This window comes from Dipodomys ordii, unplaced genomic scaffold, assembly GCF_000151885.1.
Source record: "Dipodomys ordii isolate 6190 unplaced genomic scaffold, Dord_2.0 Scaffold36, whole genome shotgun sequence".
Classification (NCBI taxonomy): Eukaryota; Metazoa; Chordata; class Mammalia; order Rodentia; family Heteromyidae; genus Dipodomys; species Dipodomys ordii.
Genome location: NW_012267252.1, coordinates 8,259,318 through 8,286,366, shown reverse-complemented (window position 1 = coordinate 8,286,366; position 27,049 = coordinate 8,259,318). Strand labels below are relative to the sequence as shown.

The following is a 27,049-nucleotide window of genomic DNA, read 5'->3' as shown; positions in this document are numbered from 1 at the left end:
CCCTTTTGTGTCCAAACAACCTTTTCTCAAAACTAAGGCCTTTCAAATGGGTTTGAAAATTCAAAAACCTGTTAAGAGCAAGAAGATTTTTATTGTAGTATTTAGGGTTCTTTCTTTTTTCTTTTCTCTGTTGTCGATTTATTCCATTCTGTCGCTATTTATGATTTCTGTGCCCTTTGTCTTGTACATAAGTTTGTCTGGAGAGGGGAAGGGGAAGCCCAGAAATGGGACAAAGAGATTGCTCCATTTACAAAAGCAGACACTGTGATGAAAGAGAACCTACTAGATGAAACTGAGGGGAAGATGGGTGTATGTGGATGGGTTTAAACAGGAGAAACTATGTGGTTATTGGAAGAGCTCTAAAGGAAAGGCAGAAAGGGACATCCAGTTTGCCCTGGATGTCACTGCCATGCATTTCATTTCACTTCTTTTGAGTCAAATCCCAGAGCAAAATATACAAAGAACAAGAAAAGGTGGAAAAGTTAGCACCTGCCCTCACTTAATTTGTGTCCCTTCAGTAGCATACAGTTCACTCACTGCATCTCTGCTGAGCATCAATCAAATAGACACACACACACACACACCATTACATTCTGTGTGTTGAGGGATGGTGAAAAGATGTAGCTCAAGCCCTGCAGACTTAAGATAAACCTCTCACTCTAACTTCAAAGATGACCAATAAGCATAACAACCAGAAATGGGTACAAGAATTATTCATTATTTTTGGCGCATATTCACAGGGCACTATTGATGGCAATGTTTATTCCTCCAACCCAGCCAAGGCTCCTCAGAGAACATTGCTAAGAAAACTTCTGTGTATTTAGCTAGAGGCATGTGCAAAGATACAGCAAATACTGTTTCTAATCATGTAAAGCTAAATAACACCTATTGGTAGTGGAATGGATAAATAAATTGTGTACACCTATATCTTGACAGAATATCATGTAGTATTAGAAGTGCCTGGACCAAAAAGACAGGTCTTAACGTAAAAAAATATTGGGTGGAAGAAGTATGTCAAAGAATTATACATTTTAAAAACACAAAACAGTACCTACAGATCAGTAATTAATGTCTCAATACTTATTCTAGAAAAATATATGGAAGGGAAATGGGCTTGAGATAAACACTACTGAGATCGATGGTGCTTTGGATGTCCTCTGTATTTCACTTAAAACTCTGTATACAAAAGGATAAGATATATCATTTGCATTAATTTCAGATAGTATGTACAGGAGTACTTAGGTAATTCTTTGTGCTCTTCTATAACTTAAATGTGAAAATGAAGAAAATAAAATAGTTATGGAATTACACATAATCTACATCAAGGAATATCAAGTGCATCATTTTAGAGTTCACCATCAGCGGTCCACTCTCTCCATGTAGGCTCCACCTCCTGGTCATACCACCGTATTAGGAGTCTATCAAGGGATTGCTCCATTGACAAAGGCAGAGACCTCATGGGCCAGTCACCTCTCAGTAGCACCTCCAGCTGGCAACCAAGCCTTCCACTTGGGGAGAGAACTTTATAACCAAACCATAAGAAGAGTACAATGCTCAAATGGTATTTGTAGCATAGCATACACATTAAGTCCAATTTGTAATCTTATTCAAGGTCAACTTAAAACTGAGGGACCAAATCTGATCTATTACCTGTTTTAGATGGCCCATAAACTAACAATTATCCTTAAATGTTCAGAGGAATGAAAGGGCAAATGGAGGATTCTAGTTTATGTCATGTGAACATCATATGCAATTCAAAAATGTCCCATCAATCAAGTTTTACTGGAAGGCAAGAGGCTTGTTGGTCTACATATTGTCCATGGCTATCTTCACCCTCTGGGTTGGGGACAGGAGTAGCTGGAATAGAAACCCTGTGGCCATCAGAACATAAAAGTCTTTACTACGTATAAAAGTTTATTGACTCCTCCATTCATTAACCAAGAAGTTTGTTGTTGTTGTTTTCCCTGCAGATGGTAAATTTTTTAATCATTAGACTTGGGAGAGACTATAAGAATCTCTAGTGCACCTTAAAGGAGGGTATTACACTTCATCCTCACATCCAGGAGGGGAGACAGGATTTCAGAAGATGGTTTTTAAAAGGAGCTGAAGTCACGTAAATGTAGCCAGCTTATAGGCTCTCCTTGGAGGCAGACCTCCAGAGCCTTGACCTCAGCCACTACCACCTTGTCCTGAGTCCACACAGCAATCAGTTAGCCAAAATAAGTCCCCTCCCCCTCTGGACACTGCTGGCCCCCAGTAAGTCTCAGAAGTCCCTTGGCAGGCATGGGTTCAGTCACTGACTTCCTTGGCACCAACGAGAGTAGGTCTCTGAGGAGGCAGCAATCCCATGACAAGATGAAGATTCCGAATAAATAGCCCACCCGAGAGGCAATGACTTTGGAGTTCCACTGGATTTGCTGATTACTTGAATGACTTACTTTGGGCAAAGTAAAATCAGGCTCTTCCAGCAAACAACAGAAAATTGAAAAACAGATCAATGGAAGCGGCTCTGGTTCATTTCCAATGACTTTATCAGGCACAGTTACTAGAAGCTAAACAATGCATTTAAAGCTTAGAGCTGGGCTCCTGTGTCGTGCTAAAGCTGTCCATAAAAGTATGCTCCCCACTAAGCCTGTGGTCACAGTCCTTTAAGAAGAAAGATGGTATTTGTGGGTTTAAAAAGACACGTCTGCAGCTTTAGAATTTTCATAATTTCTTGGCAAAATTGTTATCTCTCCCTTTCACTTTGACTATTTGTTCTGGTGGCAGCCAAATGAGTCAGATTTATGCCAATTAGAATTGGATGCGCGAATGTGTGTGTGTATGTGTACAAACATACATGCATGCCGATACTGAGGCTTAAATTTAGGACATGGGCATTGTTCCTTAGCTTTTTCACTCAAGGCTAGCCTGGCACTCTTCCATTTAAGTCATTGCTTCACTTCTGGCTTTTTGATGGTTCATTGGAGTTAGGAGTCTCATGGACTTCCTTGCCTGGGCTAGCTTTGAACCATAGCCCTCTGATCTCAGCCTCCTGAGTAGTAGGATTACAGGGGTGCCAATGCCTGGCTAGAATTGTATTTATAAAGGGAGTCAGCAGAATAGTAGGATCCAAAATTTGTTGGAGGCAAATGTAGCTTTTCCCACCTCTAAGTCTCTTTTCTACAGGCCACGCATATTCCTACCATTTCCTGCTTGCTCACACTCTGCACATCAGAGGCAACTTCTCTTTCTCTGTCCCCCTCCCCTCTGTAGAGCCAGGAAGTCTTTGTAGCTACTCTGCTTCTAATCACTTCTTTGATATCCATTGAAAATAACAATTTGCTCCCTATCTTATCATTTAATTGTTCTCTATTCTTCCAAGTCTTTATCATAGTTTTCAAACAAATTGCAAATTAAAATTCAGACGTGGGTCAGTTTAGACATTGGAATAGGGTCCCCACATGGGATGCTCATCAATACTTGATGACTAATTAACATCCTTTCATGAGTTAATGGCTCCTTATTGAGCCATCTTAAGAGAATGTGCATACCTCTTTTCAATTTTGGCTCCTATTCTTTGCTGGTACTTACCTCTTTCAGAACACATGGGCTGAGCATTACATTTCTGAGTTTCAGTGTCTTTGTCTGCTCAAGGATGCTAATCCTGTCTGCCTCCCTAAGTTGCTGGGACACTTCAGTGAGAGCAATGTGCATGTGGTAAATGGCACAAGGATGGTGCTGAGTACATAGAATCTGTCTGCACAGGCTTGGCTAGATCTCCACAGAACAGACTGACGTCTCTTTAGGTGTTCTGGTTGCTCACACATTACTTTCTTGAAGAAAAGCTGAACTTCTATGATTTTTTTTTTTCTGGGTGACTTCCTGGTTCTCTCTGGCTACGGTAAAAGATCAATGAAATCACAGCCAATTGGTTCAAACATTTCCTCTCAGGATGGAACTGCAGGATGCAGAAAAGAGGTTTTCCATCTGATTCTACATTGAAGCCAATCCCTCCCCACAAATTTTTCCCTAAAAGTTCTATTTTGGGGGCAAACAACCTTTTATGAAATAGTACACCCAAAGAGCCCACGTTTGTAAGAGCCACAGACATCTCATGGGCTAAAATGCTGCTGCCTGAAAGCACAATAGGCCTTTTGGCTTGTCAATCATTCAGCCCTGTTCTTGGGCTTAAGTAATAAGAACAGTCACATTTCATTGTGAATTAGTCTAGACTAGATGGCCCCTATCAAGGTTACCAGGGAGACATTGAAATACTCACGTTTGAAAAGAGAATAGAAAAAAGAGCAATAAAAGCAAGCAAAACTCAGGCCTCAGAGCTGGGGACTGTCTCCCCCACGTGTGTTCCCCTGTAGAGCTACAGGGAAACATTGGATAGATTCTTGTGTAAGGAAAAGAAAATGAGAAATCATTCCTATACAGCCCTTGTTCTCCAACTGCTTGTCAGAGCCCAGCCCCTATTCAGCACCTGTACTTTATAACCCCCACAAACACACCTATTTGCAGAGCTAGCACCTGTTCTGATTCCTACCCAATCCTGGACCCCTGTAATTTGTAATTACTGGATTCTGAGTATAGCTGTTTGAAATCTCTAAGGGGGGGTCTATAATCAATGCCCTGTGATGCTGGAAGCATGGGCCAGGACATCATAGCAGTCATGACACAGGCTGGATTCTTGGGACTCATTCAATTAGTCATTCACTTATTCATCCATTTAATAATGCATTCATCCAATACATGTACACCACTAAGCTCTCTGTGTTAGCACAAGCCTGGTGCATGTCACTCAACAGACATGATACACAGAGATCTTTCCTTGTGGGTAATTAAACAAGTGGGTGTGTATGTGTGCAATCAAGCACATGTGTGTATCTGTGTCAGGGTGAATGAAGGTGGAGGGGGGGTGTGAAATTGCCATTTTAGTTCATTTCTGGTCCTTAAGGTATTGCAAAGGAAAAATAACATATGAAACACTGCTTGATCCACGGGCCAAATAAATATTAGCTGGGAAAACTGACACTGAAGCTGAGACCTGAAAGATACTTAGAAGTCCAATTCTTCAGTAAGGAGGGGAGGTACATTCCAGACAAAAACAGAAAGCCTGGGACCAGAAAGACCCACTGCATCAGAGAAGGGCAGTTAGATCTTGTTGGCCAAAGGTATGGTCCTTGAGAGGTGGTCACCATAGATTCTTGCAGGCAGCCAATGGGTTTGGACTCCCTCCTATAAACAATGATGCCCATCCATGTTTCAAGAAGAGGTGTGATTCCATTAGTTCTTCAATGTAAATATATCCTTCAGAGTGTAAGTGTCATGGTCTATAGCCCTTCACCTCTTCTAAGCACCCAGCCATGCTATTTTGTGATTGTTGGCTTTGTGTCCTTTATTTGCCTTAAAATAATGTATCCACTCATTCCACAAATGATTACTGCCTTCCTACTGTGTGTCTGCCCACCTCCTCCATCTAGGCTGTTTATATTAGTGAATTAAGCTGTCAAAATATGCTTTCTTAGAAGTTATACCTACATGCTGCCTATTAACTTGGTTTTCTGATGATGATGACTTGATCTTTCAATTCAGCAGACACCTATTATGTTTATGTAGTCTTCTTTCATCTGGCCATTTCTAGGGTTTCTAGATGGTTAGCAGGGCCTCCACTTATTGCTACCAGTTTCCCTTCCAAATTCCTTAAAGGGAAAGAATTAGCCAGATGCCAGTGACTTGCCCCTGTAATCCAAATTACCCAGGAGGCCTGAGATCTGATGGTAACAGTTCCATGCCAGCCTGGCCAGACAACTTCAAGAGACCTTTGTTCCAATTAACCACCAAAAACCCAGAAGTGGAAACATGAATCAAGTGATAAAACATCAGCTTTGAGTAAAAAAGCCAAGTGATAACAGGACACCCTGAGTTCAAACTCCAATAATAGCACACACACACACACACACACACACACACACATATACACACATAAGCACACACACTCTTACACATACACACAAATACAAGCATGCACAGACATACACACAAGTACACAAGCACACACACATACACACATATACACACACGCACACACATACACATATACACAAATTACATTTACCATTTAATACTTTGTGAGTCCATAGGCTCTCACACATATTAGAAGCTCATGAAATACTACTAAATATATGAGTTCTCCCAATCAAGAGACCAGATAAGGCAGTAAGACTTTACTGTAGCCATTTTTTCCTCTGCTGAACACAGGGTCAAGGTTAACAGCGAGTTCACAGAATTTAAATGGTCTACATCATCAGCTAAGTTGTTTGACAGCATGGCTAAGAATTGTTGTCTCCAAGTGAAAATGAACTCTATTCTATAAGTTTCTAGGGACTATGCATATGTATGTATGTGCAGAAGTCCGGCATCAGTCCTTTCCACTGTCATTCCACAAAGGAAAACCCAAGCTGATATTCTTCCTGCTGTTTGAACAGCCCTCACAAACATTGCAATGTTTCACACAGGAGAAACTGATTTCACAGACATTAAAAAGAAGTCTCCTAAATTGTCTATGTTTGTTTTGATGAATGTTTCCAAGATGTTTTAATTTCATGAAAAGACAAATCACTCTCTCTCTCTGCAAAAGATTTCCCACATATTTATGCTCCATTCTATCCTGATAATCAAGACAGAAGAAGTTTAGAAGCCTTACCAAGCTATCCTAAGTCCTAGATGAGAGGAAAGGAAAACTGAATGCTATCTCATCTCTTCAGTAAATGGTTTGGCCTCAGGGTCAATCTCCTTCGCAGCCACGTGACTAGCTAGACTCCATATGAAGCTGAGAGAAAAAATTACTGCCATTTAAGATGAAATGAAGACAGAATTTAAACTGTAGCCTTCAACTTGCTGGGGAAAACCGGAACATGGAGAGATCAGTGTTGTTCAAAGCAATAGGGACATGCAATGATCAAATAGGTAGTATATAAGACAATACGGGGCCAATTACGAGATCAGGGAAAACAAAATCGAAGGAGGACTGGTAAATCTCTGTAGTTCAGAAACGTGGAATGGGTGACTGTGGCCATTTCTCAAGATTCTAGGGTCATGTCAGATGGAGATGGAGTTGAATAGGATAATTGAACGGGATAATGAATGGCTTGAATTTTTCAAAGAGGGTTTTTTTAACCAACTTCTTGAATATATGTATTTTTTTTTACCATATAGAATGTAGGATGTGATACTTAAACTCTCTCATGGACAAAGCAGAAAAAGTCCTAGAAAGGTTGAAGAAGCTTTACCTCTTATGTGTACAAAGTAAGTGAAGAGTAGGAAATAATTTGAGAAAGTCAGGAAACAGTGATAGAGAGACAGGGCAGGGGTCAAGAACAAGATACAGGCCCTCAGTGACCTACTTCCTCCAAATAGGTCCTACCTCCTAAAGTTTCCAGAACCTTCCAAAATAGCTCCTCAAGATGAGGATCAAGTAGCCTTTAGGGTATGCAATTCCTATCCAATACACAACATTATATAATTCCTGCAGGCATGGGACCTTCCTTTGCAGTGTTTCAGCTAAATTTCCTGAGGGAAAGCTGTTCAGCATGTTCACATTTTAGTAGGAAGCAGGAGATTCAGTTTCACACACAACGCAATGGAAGTCCAACGAGGAGGCCACCAGAGAGACATTTCCCAGCCACAGGATTGCAAACGTCCCTACCTCCGGTCTGGATGACTGAGCCCTGAAGTCAGGCTTTAGTCCATTTCTTTCATTTGATTTTCCTCATTTCCTACACCTCTCCATTGTGTCCCTCCCATCTGGGGTCCTTCTCAGAAACCACAGAGGAGTGGTCAGTCAATCTCCTGGATGTGAGAATGAATGGGAGGATTGGAGTGGCAAAGTAGTGCAATCTGAATCTAGACTAAAACTTTGGAACGTCAGGGCTGTAGTTCAATATTTTTAAGGTAGACTATAGAAACTAGTAATTTGCATCTAAGTTCAATCTCTCCTCAAAATCCATCAGTATCAGATCTAGACTGATTCTAAGTATAAAGAAGAAATCTTTTTTGAAAAAAGAAATACAGAAAGCATGCAAGTTTGAAGAGCAATACCCAATACAGTAAGAAGACCACCCATCTCTCAAACAAGCATAAACACAAGCTCTGAACTCTTCTGTCTGTTGTAGTTTGAATGTGAAATGTTCCCCCAAAGGATTATGTGTTATAGGCTTGATCCTCAGTTTTGTGCTAATGGACATGGTAGACTCATAAAGGGGTGGAGTCTATTGGAAGGAAATTACATGACTGGGGGCATTAAGTCAGAAGTTATTGAGGTACCCGCCCCTTCCTGTTACTCTTTGCTCCTTGACTGGTCATGGTGATGACAACTTCCTCTGCCCCAGATCTAGCTATGATACACAGACTAACCACAGGCCCCCAAAGTGAGAGAGCCAATCTGCCATGGACTACATCAGCTAAAAATGTCAATCAAAACAACTCTTTTCTCTATTTGAGCCAATTATTCCGTAGTGATGAAAAATGTAGGTGTGACAATTCCACAAGTGAACAAGTGGTCTTTGATTTTATTAGCTAGCCTTTCAGCATTCTATCCAGTGTTGAGTTAAGGTGCAAAGTATTTCAATCAACTGGGACAGAGGAAACAGTGGCAGAGATGGTTTGGTGAAGTGGTGTCATAACCAACCCACCACATACTAACACATAGGTAAGTATAACAAGAAGCCATCAAATTCTAAGGAATTATAATTTGATATCTTCTTAGAAAGCAGAAGCATATTATTATTATTACTATAAATAATACTATCAACAATAGTAGTTACAAATAGTACTTATAAGTACTTCAGAGTTTATTATAGCTTTCAAATATATATCCCAATCATCTATCCTATTGAAAGAAGTACAGAAATTTTCACAGCAAATTAATGTGAAGCAGAACAGCAACAATTGCATGGTGTGTGTGCATGTGTGTGTGTATGTGGTGTATATGTGTGCACATGGCATATGCCTGACAATATATGAGAAACAGACTCTGGAAATTTCCCTTAAAGCAAACACTAATTTCAGTATACTGGCTCTTCTAATCCCTGTGTTCCTGAAAAATGCCTCTCATTGTTTTGGCAAGGGAGCAAATGCATCTAATAATTTTCTGTCTGATTGAATTTGGGATAAACAGGAATGTAATCTACTATTTAAAAACCCATCAAGACCTTCGTGTCCAATGAGCTTTTCAAATTGGTTGAATGTGAACATAAGTATTCCTATTTTCTTGACTAGGAAACTTTGGCCAAGACATGAAGATATTTTGCTGTAGCCTTCCCCAGGGAAAGTCTCAGAAGGCCTCAGAAGAAGTAGAATTGAGATCTCTGGTCCCTTTTTATGACAGTAATAGATGTACTCACGTCATGATGTGGGTCTCTACACCCGCTTCTACCAGAGCGCCATCTACGAAGAGAGGATGTACAGTGAAGCCATACTTCTCCCAGGAGTGGCCCTCATCAAAACTCACCCTGGGGTAGGGAAAACACAGGGAAGAGACAGCTGAAAATAAAGCCACAGTTTCGGGCGACCACTTTTCAGGTTGTTAAATTCTCCTCTGTATCTCACTCTGACAGTTTGAATTATCAACAGGTATTAATTTTCCACCTCTCCCTATATTATTATGAGATTTTGATCAAAACTGCATTTCCCAGCCCAGGCAGAGATAACACAGGAACCAAAGAAATATTTCAACATATTAGAATTTTTTTAAGATTTTTTTTTTAACCCAGCAGTAGGGCTTAGTGGCTGGAATGTCACATTTCAAGTCCCAGAAAGAAACCTGAGGTTCCACTTACAGCACAATCAATTCAGCCCTTGGAATTTCTGACACAGATAAATTGAGTAGTGCCAGGTGTACCCTATGGGAAAGGGAGAGTATGTCTTTGAGATCAAACTTTCATAAAAAAGCAATTTCCTATTTGTTCAGAATGGATATTGAGATTACCAAACCCCAAATCTTGTCTCACTCTTAGTTCTTCTCTAGATCCATAATGTAAGGCGTGAAATCTTTCTTAGATCTTCCTACAACATATAGTATTTTTTCATATAGCTGTGATTTACTGTGTGATCTCTCAAACTCACTTGAATCTCTTAACTCAGTAGTATAAGCTCTTGAAGATCAAGGAGCAAGTATGTCTTATTCTTTGAATAAACCCCAATATGATATATGAATCTTGTTACAATGTTTCTTCCTTTCTATTAACAGAAAAATTTGTCTAAGCTACTTTGTGTATGTGTGTGTGTGTGTGTGTGTGTCTGTGTGTGTGTCTGTGTCTGTGTCTGTCTGTGTGAGCGTGCGCACATGTGTATTGGTGCTGAGACTTAAACTCAGGGCTTAGGTGGTGTCCCTGAGCTCTTTTGCTCAAGGCTAGTGCTGTTCCACTTGAGTCTCAGTTCTGCTTCAAGTAGTAATTACTGGAGATCAGAGTCTCATAGGCTTTCCTACCAGGGCTGACTTCAAACCTCAATCCTCAGATATTAGCCTCCTGAGCAGCTAGGATTAAAGGAGTGAGCCCCTGGTCCCTCACTGAAACTGTGAGCTTTCTGAGATCAAGGCCATACCACTCATTTTTATATTCTTAATGTTCAACAGAACACTGAGAATACACTTGATAACAAACAAACTGTTAATAAGTAAGTGAATGAAGCAAGAAACGAATAACTTTTTTAATCCATCCAATCATTTCTCCAAGTATAATTTATACTACCCTCTATACATGGCATGTAAGATCTAATTTTCCTTTAATAGCTAACCTTCATGTTCCATTACTCACTTATTTGACTCTTGATTCTTTGGGTTTTCTCTGTCTTATTCTGTTTCCCAATATATAGATTAAAAGCAATACAAAAATCAAAGCCTTGACCAAGCAAAATTAACCAGTCTGTCAGAAAACTAGTTTTAATAATAGACCTAGACCAAGGTCCAGAAATGAAAAGCAGTCATAAAAGATTTTAAGCGTGTTTCATTGAAGAATGAGTGGGAATGTTGATAGGTATCGCACTGAATTTGTAGATCGCCTTTGGCAGTATTGCCATTTTTACAATGTTAATCCTCCCAATCCAGGAGCATGGGAGGTTTTTCTACTTGCTTAGTTCTCCTTTAATTTCTCTTTTCAGGTTTTTAAAGTTTTCATCATAGAGGTCCTTTACTTCTTTTGTTAAGTTAAATCCTAAGTATTTTATTTTTTGTGGGCTATTACAAAAGGGGTTTCTTTCCTAATTTCAGCTGTGCTCTTCTCATTATTGGCAAACAGGAAAGACATTGATTTCTGAGGGTTAAGCCTACATGGCTGGGCACCAATGGTTAATGCCTGTAATCCTAGCTACTCAGAAGGCTGAGATATGAGGATCACAGTTTAAAGCCAGCCTGGGCAGGAAAGTCTCTGGGACTAGTATCTCCAATTAACCATCAGAAAACCAGATGTGGCACTGTGGCTCAAATGGTAGAGCACTAGCCTTGAGCTGAAGGACTCAGGGACAGTGCCCAGGCTCAGAGTTCAAGACTAAGACAAAAAAAAAGCCTAAATGATCAGCATCTATCTTCAATTTTAAAGGCATGGTCATTTCATCCTTTAAAGACCTAAGGTACAAAACATAGTTAAGAATAAGAAGTAGGAAGAGAAGGAGGAGGAGGAAGAGAAGGAGGGGGGGGGGAAGAGGAGGAGGAGGGGGAGGAGGGGGAGGAGGAAAAGAGGGAGAGGAAGAGAAGGAGGTACAAAACATAGTTAAGAATAAGAAGTAGGAAGAGGAAGAGGAGGAGGAAGAGAAGGAGGATAAAGAGGAGGAAGAGGAGGAAGTGGAGGAAGAGGAGGAGGAGGAGATGGAGGATGAGGAGGGAAGGAAGGAAAAAGAAAGAAAGGAAGGAAGGAAAGAAGAACGAAAGAAAAAAGAAAGAAAGAGAAAGAGGGAGGGAGGGAGGGAGGGAGGGAGGGAGGAAGGAAGGAAGGAAGGAAGGAAAGGAAAGGAAAGGAAAGGAAAGGAAAGGAAAGGAAAGGAAAGGAAAGGAAAAGAAAGGAAAAGAAAAGAAAGACCATTGTCAGATTGTCAGGCAAGGACTTTATTTCTCTTGTCCTAAACCTCATTGATGCCTAAAATATTCATAGTTCTTTCAGAGTACATCACGACTACTAGCCAGTTCTTCTGTCTTGTAAGTCCAAGGCATAAGGAAGTATTTGTTTAGGGTTTGTGTATGGGTTCTGTTTTATTTTAGGGTGACTTTGGACAGACTGGTTATTGTGTTTATAGACAGAAGTCAAGATTGAATTCAAAGCCTCTTTCTTTGTCTCATTCAGAATTTCCTTCCTAATAAAGGTTCATTGTTATCATTAACAGAGCAAACTTCAGTGAGTGTTAGCTACATCCCACCAGAAGAGGAGCTTCACCCCATGGTGGTTATTAGAAGACAGCCACCTTTAGTGCATATGAGGAGGAGAAGACACCCTGGAGCAGACAATCAGGGTCCACTACAGCCTTCTATTTTTATAATTTAATCTAATTTTTTTGTAAAGGTGATAGACATAGGGGTTACAGTTATGTAAGTAAAGTGATGAATCCATTTCTTTTCCAGCAGTGTTACCCCCCACTCCCTCCTCACAGGTAATCAGCCTTCTTGTATCAAGATAGAGGATCCAAGGCAAAGCTAAACCCAATGTAGAATACTAAAGGCCTGATGTATGAAATAAACCCTATGGAAGGAGCAGACACACAAGCCAGAACAAAAGGAATTGGAACAGAGAATTAATTAATTCACACAATTGAAATCTGAGGATGATATATACAAGCACAAGCAAATGGACATATCTCCAGATGAGTAGCGATGAGTTTGGTCAACGAGTCACCAGAAGACCAGGACTGTGTCACAGGGGTTGCTCTGAGATCAGGAAATTTTAGTACTTCATTATGCCAAGTTGAGACAGTTAATAACAAAACTAAACAAAATTCCCTCAAAGAAATCCTATACATGCAATAGAAATTAGTTGTTAGAAATTTGGGTCTGGATGACCTGTCATTTATAATGACTAAGACCTTAAAACTTTTTGGAGATATCTATATTGATATCACCAAGGGTTCCCCATTCTTCTTCTAGGCCAATACCCAATTAATATCCAAGACAAAGAAAGTAAGATTCCTTATTAAGGCTATCATGAAATTGAAATCAGTAGGATCGCCAATGTCTGTAGTTTCACTTCTAAGGATACCTCAGAGAGCAAAAAAAGGGTAGTAAGGCTGCAATGGAACTTATAACTTGATGAGAGTAGAGAATATACCAAGAAACTGCTACAAAAATAAGTTAGAAATAAGAATCGTAATGACAAAGTGATTTGCTAGTGACCAAAAAGCTATAGTATTAATTTAAGAAAGTTCTCTCAGAAGAGGTGGTATTTAACTGAGGTAGGAATGATAGTAAGGACCGAGCAATGCAGAGATCTGAGGGAAAACTACTACAGAGGGAAAGAACTGCTGTGAAATGAATCTGCTCTATGGGAAAAGAGAGAGGAGGCCATGACTCTGTCTTAGGGAAAAGGAAACAAAACAAAACAAGCCAAACAGAAAATAAAGCCGAAGCCAGATCATAAAGGATTTTTTTCTCCTGTTGAAATAACGTAAATGTGATTTCTTTAAACAACTTTTACTTCCCTGTGGTGAATGATGGTCAGGATTTAAAGTGGATACAAGGAGATGAGTTTGGGAAGGCAGACACAAACATGGTAATTAATTATGAAAGACCAAGTAAGGGATCAGACTTGGATAAAGGTTATAGTAGTGGAGTAAGAAATAAATGAAGTAATTTATATATACTTTCAGAAAAGAAATAAATAAGCTTTAGCGATGAAATGCATATAGTGTGCATTGGCAAAAGAAAAGTAAGGAAAATATATGGGAGAGCAGTTAAGCAGCTGAGAGGGAAATGGAAAACTGCAAGAAAAGCAGGTTTTGCTTTATCTGTTTCTGCCTGGGTTCATGGCAGGATTTCTGCACTGTCCATTTTGATGTTGTCAAGAAGACTTTGGGATTGATGGATGAAGATTTCTGATCACAATTGAGGATTTTGGATTTAAGTCTCTTACAAAGTAGGACCATCTTAAACATAAATCTTAGTTGAAAAGAAATGAAAAAAAGCTGTATACTTGATGAAAAGAGAAGACTAATGAAATGATAAATTCCACTGAGAAAGAACTGGAAGCTGTCAATTATTGTTTTCTAAGATGGTATGATCGTGACAACTAATCAAGCCATTACAAATCTAGTACGTACTCATAGATTACATGCATAAGAAAGGAAATTACCATTCCACCAGAGCCTAAATACTATGTTCTATTTCAATCATTTGAAAAAATATTACACTGATAATCAGTGTGATTTAAGGTAAAACAACAAATTGGTCTAGAAATGGGTTATATGAATTATAGACAGCTTTTTTGGAAAAAGAAGATGAAGAGCTGAATCACATTATCTTGTAACTGTTTTTCTAAATAAGGTTGTTTCTGCATAATAAAAAAGTCACACTATTTGCTTACTACTGAAAAGATGTAAACAAATGAAATTAGAGGTAGTACAATTATATACATATATATGAAACTATCAATTTTAAAATATACAGATAAAGGAATAATGCTTTCTATTTTTTGTGACTCTTCTAAAGAGAATAGTCAAATATTTCCACACAAGGATGTACTGCCAAGGATTATCTTCTGTTCAGTAGAACAGAACAAACCCCTATACTAGCCACCTGATAAATAGCACGTATTTAACAGACATACAACATAAAAGAACAAATGAATAGAATCTGCTTACATTGCATGTTTAATCATTCTCCAGAATGTAGAAAAGATAGACAAAGAAATGTTTTGAGGACCTTTCCATCTACACCAGCCTAAAATCCTATGTAATTCTAGAGCAGATTACTCTGTGTTAGATCTGTTGGTAGAATAAAAGTCAATAGGCATAAACTATACATGGATGATCATTGTGGACCAACAATGATGATTAAGCCCTCATACATGAGCAGAAATCACTGTCTTGAGCATTTGTCAGGTGATGCTTTGTTTGTGACCTTTTGAGACATGACAAAATTATTTATTATAGCAGATTTCATGACCTCTAGGACTCTTTTGTGTTCCAAGAGTTTGTAAATTCCTAAGATTCACATGAGAGAAACTAAAATGAACAGAATACTGTAAGAACCACTGAAGTCCTTCTCACAGTACAAAAGCACAAAAGTAGTTATAATGGTCTTTTAGACCAATGTATCTTCCTCTATCCCCTTTTATTTTAATCCACATGCATGAGATGGTGGCATATTACCTCTTGGAAATTCTTCAGCGTACCACATGCTCTTTTCCCTCCTCAGAGATAAGCATTGGTCAGAGATAAGCATTGTTTTCATGGGGATATTTTCCTTCCTGAACAAAACAAAATGCTAGTGCCCACAGCCATTTATAGATGAACACAGGAACACAAAATGCCAGGTGATATTTTTCTTTCTGTTTCCAAGAATATCCCATTGAAAGGGAGATAAGAACAGCTTTGTCAGGACTATGTACACAGTCACATCCCAGTACCCGATGATCCCTCCCCCCCCCATTAACTACCCTGTCTATTGTGATTTTTCATTAAAGCACTGTATTTGGTGGGGCTCTACTGTCCAGGTCCCTCTAATGCTTCAAAGGTACAAAAGTAACCCTGGATGAAAGAGCTTACCTGCAATAGCACTTAGGTTCTAATCTTTATGTATCTAAATGTACTGGTCACAAATGGATAGGTTCATTTGTATGCTGTTTTGTTTTCATGCCTATCTAGCTACCTATTATTTCAATTTGTAGCAAACAGCATGCCTTGTTAGACTAGCTAAAGTTTCCCTAGCTTTTCAATTATGACTCCTATTTTCTCTGAAAAGCAATGTATCTATTATTTAAGTCTGAGATCCATTATACCCTTGGTGAGAGACTAAGTAAGCTAGCGTCCTTTTCCCATGCATTAAGATGTGTGTGTAAATAAAATAAAGTCAGTCTGAGATCTATAGCAGAAAGTAACAGTGAACAGATTATTTAACCTTTCTTTCTTTAGAGATCAGCTATTTGTTTGCCTTGAAGTTTGTGACTTAATTAGAAGCCACCAGTGATGAAAACACTCTGAGTTTTAGAAGCTTGCATTTCATAAGCAGAAGACAAAATCAGTCAACCATTTCATAAGAAAACGTTGATGATAATGGTGTGGTCAAGCCCTTACAAAACACTCACTTAGCTTCTAAAAGAGAAACACAAAGGACAGTCTTGAATGAATTGGTTTCTAATATGCATCCTCAATAGCTGGCATTTAACCATTTACAGGAATTGTTTGGGAGAATGGCAGAGATAGATAAGGCAAGTAAAGAAAAACCATGTTACTGAGTCCAGAAAAACATTTGTAGCATTGGTGACAGGTGGCAGTGTCAATTTCCTTGAAATAGAGATAATGCTATCTCAAAAGCTTGGTTTAAATCATCTTTACTATGCAATCTTTACTACTGTAATACTTTTGTGATTTAGTGTAGACAAATAAATGGAGGAAATTCAATGAGGATGCAGGTATTCTGAGCTCTAAAATGATAGTTAACAAATTTAAAATTATTTTTGACTGACAATGTTTGTACAATATGAGAAGTACAATGTGATGTCTGATTTGTGTACACATTGGGTAGTGATTAATAAATAATTAGACGCTTATCTATCATCTTACATTTTAATCATTTTATAGAGATTACATTCAAATTCCCAAATTGTTGGTTTATATAATGCATTATTGTTCATCATTTATGGAAAAAGGTATTACGTGGAACAAGAGAAAATTCATATTGTTTATCAATGGCTTTGCGAAGGCATGGTTTAGTCCTTCTTGCCTATCACTTGGTAAATCATAAACAAGTTCACCACCGGATAAGTTTACCTTCCATGATTTTCCAGGCAAGTGCTCTTATTGAAAGTAAGCACGTCTCTGGAAAGAGAGACACTACAGCTCAGGCTGAGGGGTCAGATGTAAAAACGCTAGTGAAGAATTGCCAGAGCCCCAGTTTTCTCTGGTACCTCAGTTCCACCTCTTTAACAACCAGCATGCTCTCCTTTTGCCACCAAAAGGAAGCAACAAAGGCTTCCTTTCCTTAACACAAGGAAACATTTCTGTAGAAAGCTCTAAAAATGTCAATAATTAAAGTTCGTATAAGGCTCCTAGCACAATCAAGAAAAGATAGCTGCTGGGTGGTGGTCAGATAGAAGTCAGTGTTATTTCTGTCTTCTCTCAGAACTTAAGGGAAAGAAACTTGTCCAGCTACATTTGTGTACACTGTGTATATCAATTCTCTAACTGAGAGCAAGGTGGAGATTCCAAAAACAATTATAAATGAGACTAAGAAACATTGTCCTTCTTGTCAAAAATCAAAATCATCTCAAGACTCAATTCCCTTTTTCTCCACCAGTATGAGTCCTCAGTTGTAGGTCTTTACTCCACAGAAAAATGGATCTTGATAATGGAAGAAAATATCTAACAGAGCAACTTGCATCTCTTAAACTACCATTTCAGTTCTCAGCCCTATGGTCTGATGAATATGGCCTGTATTTTCCTGGATTTGGGTTAGGGTTTTTGCTTTCTCTAGCTTGCTCCCACAACTCCTGCCTCAAGCTCATGGCCTCCTACCTTTAAAACTCAGTCCATGTACCACCTGCTGTAGAAACTCTCTTCCTATTGTATGTGTTACTATACACAAGCCAGCATACTGCAGCAGACATCGTTTTCACTTTCTGGTGATAAATGGGCCATCTAAGCTTATTTTGACTGTTATATTCTAAAAGGCAAGATCCATATCCTTTCAGAATTTAGGATATTAGTAGTTAAAACAGAGGAGCACTCAACCTGGTGCCAAAGGCTCAAGCTGTGCAGCTTTGAGCAAGGTATTTAATGTGGTTATATTGCAATGCCATTATAGATGAGCAATTCAAATAAAGGACCCATCTATACAGAATTAAATGAAATGAAATAATTCATGTAAGCAGTTTAGAACAGTCCCTGGAATTTGATAAATGCTAACTTCTTGTATCAAACAATTTTTCTTTAGATACTGCCTGAAAATGTAAATAGTGCTAAATGGATAATAAATAATGGAAGGGAAGGAATCTCCATAAACTCACCCCTAGGCACATAGGATGAGAGACTCCATGTATTATTTTAAAATTTATTTTTATAATCCTTCTGTAAAATTATAGAGAGTATTAGGTATAAAGATTTCACTTTATGTCAGGCTGAGCTTTAAGGAACTACCAATATTTGAGTGTTTTAAAACATAAAAATAACAATTTCTCCAATGTAAACAAAAACAGTCAAACTTAAGTCTTTGGCAAGGGGATAAAGTTTGGATTAGGTAGTAGAGAATCCTAAGCTTGTTCTTGATGATGGTCTAATGCTCCCTTAAGACTCTAAATGCACTGACATCTCCAAACTAAGGGTCAGTCAGCAGCCAAGATCCAACATTCTGCTCATGGAGAATCCCATCAACTGTACTCTAGTTACTGTATTTCTCTACTTCCAAATATTCCCTTTGCTGAGTCTGAAGTCTAAAATTATTTCCCCTCAGGATATAAGTACATATGAATCCTCTACCACCTGCCCAAAACATAAAACACATGACACCAACCATCATTACAAGCACAAGTGAGTTATATTCTCACTCTGCTCTTTATCTCATTAAAGGTCCTGTGTGTATACTCCCAGTTACAATCAAACATTTACCTTTTTTTTGAGAGCAATCATCTATCCTGTTTCCATTGCATTTCTTATCATTCATTCAGTAATTCATTCACTTATAAATTGATGGCAATCTCACTTTCAACCCCACCTCTTATTTTAAACCTACTCTGTCCCAAACCACTTCATGATGTTTTTATTCTGCTGAGTCCTTACTCCATTAGTGACTCAAACTGATTATAGAAGATAATGCCATGGAGCGCCCCTTCCCTCAGGAGCCGTGAAACCATTGTCACCTGAGCTTTTCTCTCTTTGTTTTTTCTCTTTGGTCTGTACATTCTTTCACCATGAATAAGGATTTTACCAGGGTACCACAGGAGTAGAAGTCTGTTTTTACCTCCTTGTACTCACTGTCTTGAAGCACTAAGACCACCATGCCTGCAATACCAACCTAATGTGTCAGACCAGACATCCCTGCAGTTGACTGTATCTAATGGAATAGTTGTCTTTGGTGGACTATTTTGCACATGTTGAACTTATCTAGAGCTAATGTTTAGCTCTGTTCCATGAACCCAATTATCCCTTTGTAGCCATTTCCATCTCTTCTATTCTGGATTCCTAAACTTAGCTGCTTTAACTCATGGGTGCTCTGTTCTCCACCAATTCCCAACATCTCATGCCATTCATCACACTCCTCCATCTCAATTATCTGTCCTACTATTGCCACAGAAGAACTAGATGATGTAAGGCACATTCAACAGATGGGCTAATGGATAATGGATAAGGACACAGAGAAAAAGGAACAAAACCATGAAAAATAACAAAAAAGCAAAATAAACAAAGAACCTAAACTGCTCATTAGTAGGGTAGGAAATTGTCCTTACCACAAATGCCTGACTGGCAGAGGTGTGTGTTTCATGGCCACAAGGGTGCCACCCCAGTCCAGGAACCAGACATTGTACTCTTCATCAAAGATCTGGAATAACAACAACAATAGCAATCATAGTGACACCGTCCATTTGCACTGAGCTTAACAGTTGACAATCTTTCCAATACATCATTGCATCTAGAGTCTAGGTCTTCCTAGAAGTCTATCAGGTTGTTTGGTGAACATTATCCCCAGTTATAGGTGAAAAAATCTGACTTTACAGAGAAGAAATAAATTTCCATGGGTCAGCCAAGTGGAATTTCTGGCATTTTCTCCACTAGTCCAGTGAACCAGTGCACTACACAAGGATGAGGGAATATGGGATTTGCTCAACTATGTAACCCAAAGGAAATTATGACAAAATGAATACACCCCAATCTTTTCATGTTCATAAATTACAGCTAAGTCCTCTTTTCTTCCTCAGCTATGCATAGACTTGCTAGTTTGTAACTGATGTATGTCTCACAGTGTTTATAATTTACCAAGGAGCTTTAAAAAGACAATTCCACTAGACCCTAAGATAATTGAGTTATTAGACTTAGTTACTCTTTCCCTGGCTCCCTTGAAGATTGGATGGAGGCCTAGCTTTGGTACCTTTGAGCTCTTATTATAAATGTCCATTATACTTCCAAGGTTTTAGCTATTCATCCTTTGATTCAACTACTTGTCCATAAGCTATCAATCTATCTACCAGTTCACTCACTCACCCACTCATTTAGTGATCCAATCATCCATTCTATTCACAGCCATTTGCTAAGCATGAATAGCTCAGTGTTCCTACCATATATGTCTCCAGCTTGAATCAGGAGGAAAAAAAATGATTTCCTCTAGAACTAACCTCAGCTTCAGCGTGTCTAGAGAAACACAGGCTTAAAGACTTCTTCCAGTACTTAACATTAGCCATGGCCCTCACAGACTAGTTGAAGAAGTTGAGGTAATGATTTAGGTGAACAGGGATAGGAGTAGGTGAGGAGGGACAGGTAGATCTAAAAGCAGAATGAGCAGTAGAAATGAAGCCACCTATATTCATATTCCAATCAATGCTACAGAGAAAACAATAGTTTCTCCGTCCTAAAAACCTTTCCCCTCTCCTTAAAATTCTTTACTCCTCTCCTAAAACTCTCCATTATTTTCCTTCTTTACATTTATCTTTTAAGGAAAGGCCTAACATACAAAGGATCTAAGGGAATGACTTACTTCATTTCAGACCTGAACAGAGACTGTGAGTGTAGAATGCTTGGTTTTCTTTCTGAGGTTAAAGGATAGCTAGATGACAAGCCACATGAAGGAGATAGAGGATCGAAGCCTGGGGTAAGAAAATCAGTCAAAACCCAGAGAAAGGAATGCTGCAGTGGCCAATGGGCCAGGTAAGCTATTCCTTTAAGTACAGGGGAAATGATCTGCCTGATGGGAATTTTGTCCTAGATTAATTTGCATTCTGGTCTCCTCTCTCTTTTGGTATTTGCAAGGTTTTTTTTTTTTTTTGCTTGTTGTTGTTGTTATATACTGTTTCTTTTTTTTATACTTCAAAGGTATGATTTTATCTACATGTGTTCCTCCTCCACCTGATTATGGCCTTCAGGGTAGGAAACAAAGTATTGTGGCAGTATGCCCTTACAATACCACATCTATCAGGTGCTTGGTAATTTTTTTCAGCATAGTAGTGGTGAAAGCACTGACACTGGAGTGACTGTAATGACAATACCGATGATCTTGGGTCATGATGATGACTAAAAGACATTCACAGAGAAACCTGTCCAACCAGATTGCAGACGGTGGTTTTACCCACAGCATCAAGACATTCAGTTCCCTTCCCTTGTCTTTCCCAGATGGAAACTTCACCTTTAAGGCTTTGTAAAATATCACCTCTTATTATGAAGTCATTCTCAATTTCCCCAGGAGAATCAACTCTTGTCTTTTCTATCCATGATAATAATACCACCAAAGTAACATTCACCCTAATAGATAGATCATTATTTGTGCCCGCTTCCCCTATTTGCTTTTGAGTTCCTTGAGGAAAAGAACTCCAACTGCTGAGGCTTGTGCCTGGCACCTCACTGACATTAAGAAAATTCATGTTGTGCCGTATAGTAGCTCCACGAGGCTACTTACCTTTAAATTAATTAAAATAGATAAAAGAGTGCAGTGACTCTGTCATACTAGCCATATATCAAGTGCCCAGTAGCTGAGAGAGCATAGATAAAGAAAACTTTCATCATTATTGAAAGTTATGCTGGAAAGCACTGAATGTTTGCAGCACTGAATTCGTTTTTCACGTAGTCATGTATCTATTAGCTCTCTACTACTTTCTCAGAGCTAATTCCACATAATTCTTGAACCACCATTGACTTTTAAGCCTTTGCCAATTTTAGCATTCTAATTCTTTCACTTGGTAGAAACAGATTCAGAAGGGTAAAGAGGCTGGCTGACCAAGATCTCTTGGCATATTAATGCCAGAAAAAAATATTTAGTCATATCCCTAGGAACTGGCACAGTATTTAGTATCAAATAGCTGTTACATACCTACTCTTGAGAGAAACAAGGAACCAGAAGGGAAAATTCCAGTTCTTTCTATTTCTTGCCCAGTGCTCTTACCTTACTGCCTTTTACAACTGGCATCTAAGGTTGACAAAATAAAAACAGTCATAAAATGCCTGAGAAACTGCTGGAAGGGGAGATGCTGGCTGAATTTAACTCTAAATGTCTCTTCCCTCTCCCTGAATCACCCCAGTTACCTGTCTCCAGGTGTTGCCTCCATCTGAGGAGATGAACACACCAATATCAGTGTATGAGAGCTCCGGGCCAACATTGCCTGAAATACAAGCAAATGAAATACTGTCAAATGAAATGTCCTTGGGGTGTGTGGAGGGGCGGCAGAGAGCAAAAGTTTCCCAAGAAATAGTGATCATTGATTTATGCTTCTCTTTTTTTTATCTTTTTTGTTTCATTTTATTGTAAAGATGTTCTACAGAGTGGGTATGGTTACATTAGTAAGGTAATGAGTACATTTCCTGTTGAACATTGTTACCCATTCCCTTGTTTGTCTCCCACTATCCCTTACCTCTCCCATTCCACCCCTCCCCCAAAGTGGTATAGTTCATTTCCTACATAGTATCTTGTGAATATTGTGGCAATGGGTTATCCTGTGTCTTTGTTTCAGCATTTTGTTATTCCCCTTCCTTCCTCAAATCAGAATAATGTCAATATAAAACGCAGGGTACCAGAATCAAAGACAGCTAATGTACTGCATCTAGTTCTTTCCTCTTTCCTTTTTCCATTGGTTTTTCTCTGGCAATCACTTCTTTTTTATTATCTATTTTTGTAGGTTGTGGGTCTTGCACTCTGGGCCTGGGTGCCATCCCTCAGTTCTTCAGCTCAAGGCTAGTGTTCTATCATTTGAGCTCCACTTCTGAGTTTTCTGGTGGTTAATTGGATATAAGAGTCTCATGGACTTCCCTGCCCAGGCTGGATTTCAACCATGATCTTCAGATCTCAGCCTCCTGAGTGGCTAGGATTACAGCTGTGAGTCACTAGGGCCTGACTTTTTATTATCTTTAAGTAGTTGAACAAACAGGTGAGTATTCAACATGTCTGTTCATAAGTACAATGGGTCTTGGTTGGTATCACTCCTTTCCTGGTCTTCCCTCATCTCTCCCAGCCCAGCCCCTCTTTTCCACTTGTGCTTCTCTTTCTTGGTGCTGTATCACAAGCCTTGCAGGCAGAGCAAAAACCAATATAGGGAAAGAGTAAATGATATGACAGAAATGCACCTTTAAATGGCAAGACTTGAAAGTGAATATCAATTAGCGTGGGTCTGTTGAATTATTCACTCTGTATGTCTACGCCAGTACTGTTGTAAATGGCCTTGGATTTGTGTCCCATGAAGAATAAATACGTGTGTTGAAGCAGGACAGAGGGCTCCTTAGTCCTCAAGTGCAGCTTTGGTCTGAGAAAAACTGATGTTTGTGAATATGTAGGTTTCCATCTGACTTTGTTAGGCTATCTCTAGAATGTCAGCTGGATAAGGAAACCTGTGGTACAGACTACACAGCCTGAATTACAGATTCCCCAGAACAAGATAATCACACTCTGCAGAGACCACCAGCACGAGAAAAGAAGTCATACTGCGATAACAGATGACAACATTTACTGTGGTTTACATCCACACCCATTCCTTCCCATTCTTCTTTCTGTTCTTCTTCATGATCCCCTTCCATATAATCACAATTATATTCCAAGAAGAGAGTTCCTTATCCATCTACATTGTCCAAGCTTTACCAATGGACAGTAGCTACCTCAGAGCCTAGAACAAGGCCCCAAATTAGTAGAGCTCAATAAATTATTGTGCCTAGAGTGTTTGAATAAATAAAGGATTGAATAATATTCTGATGTTGATGTGCAACTGGGGACATATTGCAAACCAGGAAAATGCCCTAAACATGTAAGAATTTATCATACTGACTGATATTTCTTCTTTAGAAACAGCAAGAAGGGAATGTTAGCTCCCACACATCTGTAGCCTAAACAAGAGCACAATAAAAATGCAATAATGAAAATGTTAATTGAGCTTCTGACATTTAATACTTCAAAATGAGAAATTAAAGCCTGGCTACAGCCTGTCAGGTTCCCGTCAGCATCAGGGAGCACACAGCTAGCCAACTTGTTTTGACACTCAGGCTTCCAAAAATAACCCCAGGGCTCAAGGCTCAGGAAGTATGTATGATTGAAGCACAGAGAGGCTTGGTGACCCTCTCTTTAGATATCTCTGGAATGTGGAATGCAGCTCTCCAAAGGCAAGTAGAGGAAGTAAAGAAGGATGGGGCAGAAGATCTCAACTAGAGCTGTGGTGTGGTAACTGCTGGGAACGCTGTGCTAAGAAGAATCTGGAAGCCATCTGTGCTTTCCACAGAATACAGAATGATGAGTACAACTACCTTAGGCTGCAATTCCTGGCATGGTTTCTTCAGATTTATAGCTCTGTTCCAACATGTTTTACCTTTCTTCTTTAGTTTTTATTTTTTCCTTTCTTATTGCTTTGGTGCCAGTACCAGGGCTTGAACTTAGGACCTGGAACTCTCACTTGGCTTTTTCAAACCTCAAGGCTGGTATTCTATCACTTGAGTCCCCCCTTTCATCTACCATATCTTTGCCAGTTCATTGGAGATTAGAGTCTCTTGAGCTTCTCTGCCCAGGCTGGCTTCAAATTTAGATCCTCAAATTTAGATCCTCAGATCTCAGCCTCCTGAGGAATTACGATTACACGTGTGAGCTACCAGTGCCCAGATTATTTTATCCTTCTTAGAAGTTGGTTTTCACAACATTTTCAGCCTCTCTTTCACCACACTGATTTTGGAAGAAGAAAGACTCCCAGGCTCATAATGAAGTCAACTTTTGAGAGTACCTCCCATCCATTGATGGGTTCCCTGCATGGCATACTGTTAGTAACAAGGACCAGAATGTTGGCTGTTCGACAGAGGAATAACAGATCTACAAAGCAGGACTTGGACTTTGGCCATGTTCAGTCCCTAAGCAGCTCTGTGGGCAAACTCTTACAGGAAGAGTCTGGGTGATGATGGCAGAGAAGCAGCTTTGAGGACAGAGTCTCAATGGTTAAAGCTGAAGTGATGAGGCTCTGCGAGAGTGGCTGCGGAACTTGCTGAAAGAAGGAGGTGTAGCTGGGGTTACCATGGTGGCAAGGCAGAAGAAAAGTGCAGTGAACGGCAGTAGAATAGGGAGCTTCTCTCGCCAACAACTTAACAGGCAAATGAGGGAGGTACTGGGAGCTTTGGAGCAGATTTACATTCTATTCTCTGTTTTCTCCCCATGCTATCTTCCCTTCTCCACTCTTTAAGCATGAGAGGGGCGGGAATGGAAAGAATTTTGAAATCTGTAGATTAGAGATGCCTCTCATCACGCATGCCAGAAAGCTAGAAAAGCTACCCATTTGGCTACCCCATTTTGAGGACTAAGGGGTGGAAGACCCTCTGTGGTGCACAGCCAGCTACAGATGGAAGATGTGCCGAATAAAGGAAACATGTAAATATTCAGCATGTATAGCATGCAGAGCAGGGGATGGGTTAGCTGTGGAACTAGCACATTTAAGTCCTGGAGACGGATCTGGAGGGCTGGTTATAGGAATAAGCACCATCCTTTCCCACGCATCCCTTCATCAGTAAACTGAAGGAGACTGTGGCTGCATGTTGTATCTGCAACTCGGGGCTGCTGTGCCAACAGGGGAAGGAGAAGAACGCATACTTTCAGGCTTCTTGACCATGGTAGGTCTTCAGTACTAATTAGGGACCAGTGTTTGGGATGCTGAGAGCCCTAGTGTTCTTGCTTGCTAATAGGAGATGCAAAACTCTATAGATATGAATTCCTTCTGCATCTGAGAGAGCCCCAGCAAGAGGTGGGAATGAATCAAGGCATTGATTCACCTGCCTGGCATTTCTGTCACCACTTCTCCATGCAAGATGGGAAGAGGGTATAAGCAGGGAGAGTGGAAAGGTGAAGGTCCCAGGGCCTTCCTGCAATTGGTGGGGACATAAATGTGGAAAGGTTCCTGGAGACACAAGCCACTCGATGCCAATTATTTTCCTGGAGGCAAATAATCTCCCAGGGAGACTACACAGACAGAAGCAAAGCTGGGCATGAGGAAGCCTGAGCAATGATTTAACTCTGGCTTTTCGTGAGGAGCTCATCAGCTCCCAAAGAAATGCTCAAGGCTAGCAAGAAGCCCTGGATGTCACTTAAGGGAGAAAAAAAGAAGTTAGTCAAATTTAATAAACAAGAACAAAGAAAAAATAAGTCACTATTATCCCATGCCAGTTACTCAAAGAAGAGTTAAAAGTAGACTATTCACAGGTAATAGCAACTACCACTCTTCCCACATAACTAAACTCTCGGCACTCTGTTCACATTTATTTTTGTTTAACTGGTTGGTTTGCTTTTTAAAGCAAGGTCTCCCTATGTAGCTCAGACTAGCCTTGAATTTACAGTTCTCCTCCCTCTGCCTTCCTTGTGCTGGGATTACAGGTGTGCACCATCCATGCCTAACTCTACAATCTTTTAGATAGATTACTTGACCTCAAGTTGTTGCAACATTCTTGCAAGGTAGAAAACATTCTTTGTTACAGATGAGAAAAATGAAACCAAGAAGGTAAAACTAAGTCAAATTTACAACCCTTGTAAGTGTTAGAGCTCAGCTTAGAAAACAAGAACCATAGGTTTTTGAGTTTCACTGCATCCATGATATATGTGTATGATTAATGGTGCTATAGAAAGAGATGGACAAATTATAGTCTTCAGATATAAAAAGAGCAGCTTGAATGTCTATGATAGTAATGATGATGACAGATAGCATGTCCTGGACATTTAGTGTAT

At 39.5% G+C, this 27,049-nt stretch overlaps 1 protein-coding gene across 1 annotated transcript in view; it reads right to left on the bottom strand.

The window, feature by feature from the left end:
• Positions 1-27,049, bottom strand: part of Sorcs3 (sortilin-related VPS10 domain containing receptor 3) — a 576,321-nt gene that overhangs the window by 65,133 nt on the left and 484,139 nt on the right. Inside the window, exons 13-15 of the mRNA XM_013017600.1 lie at positions 22,405-22,481; positions 19,626-19,717; positions 9,390-9,497 (exon numbers count right to left, since the gene is read on the bottom strand). Of these exons, the coding sequence (XP_012873054.1) occupies positions 9,390-9,497; positions 19,626-19,717; positions 22,405-22,481 (277 nt within the window). The remainder of the gene's footprint in view (positions 1-9,389; positions 9,498-19,625; positions 19,718-22,404; positions 22,482-27,049) is intronic.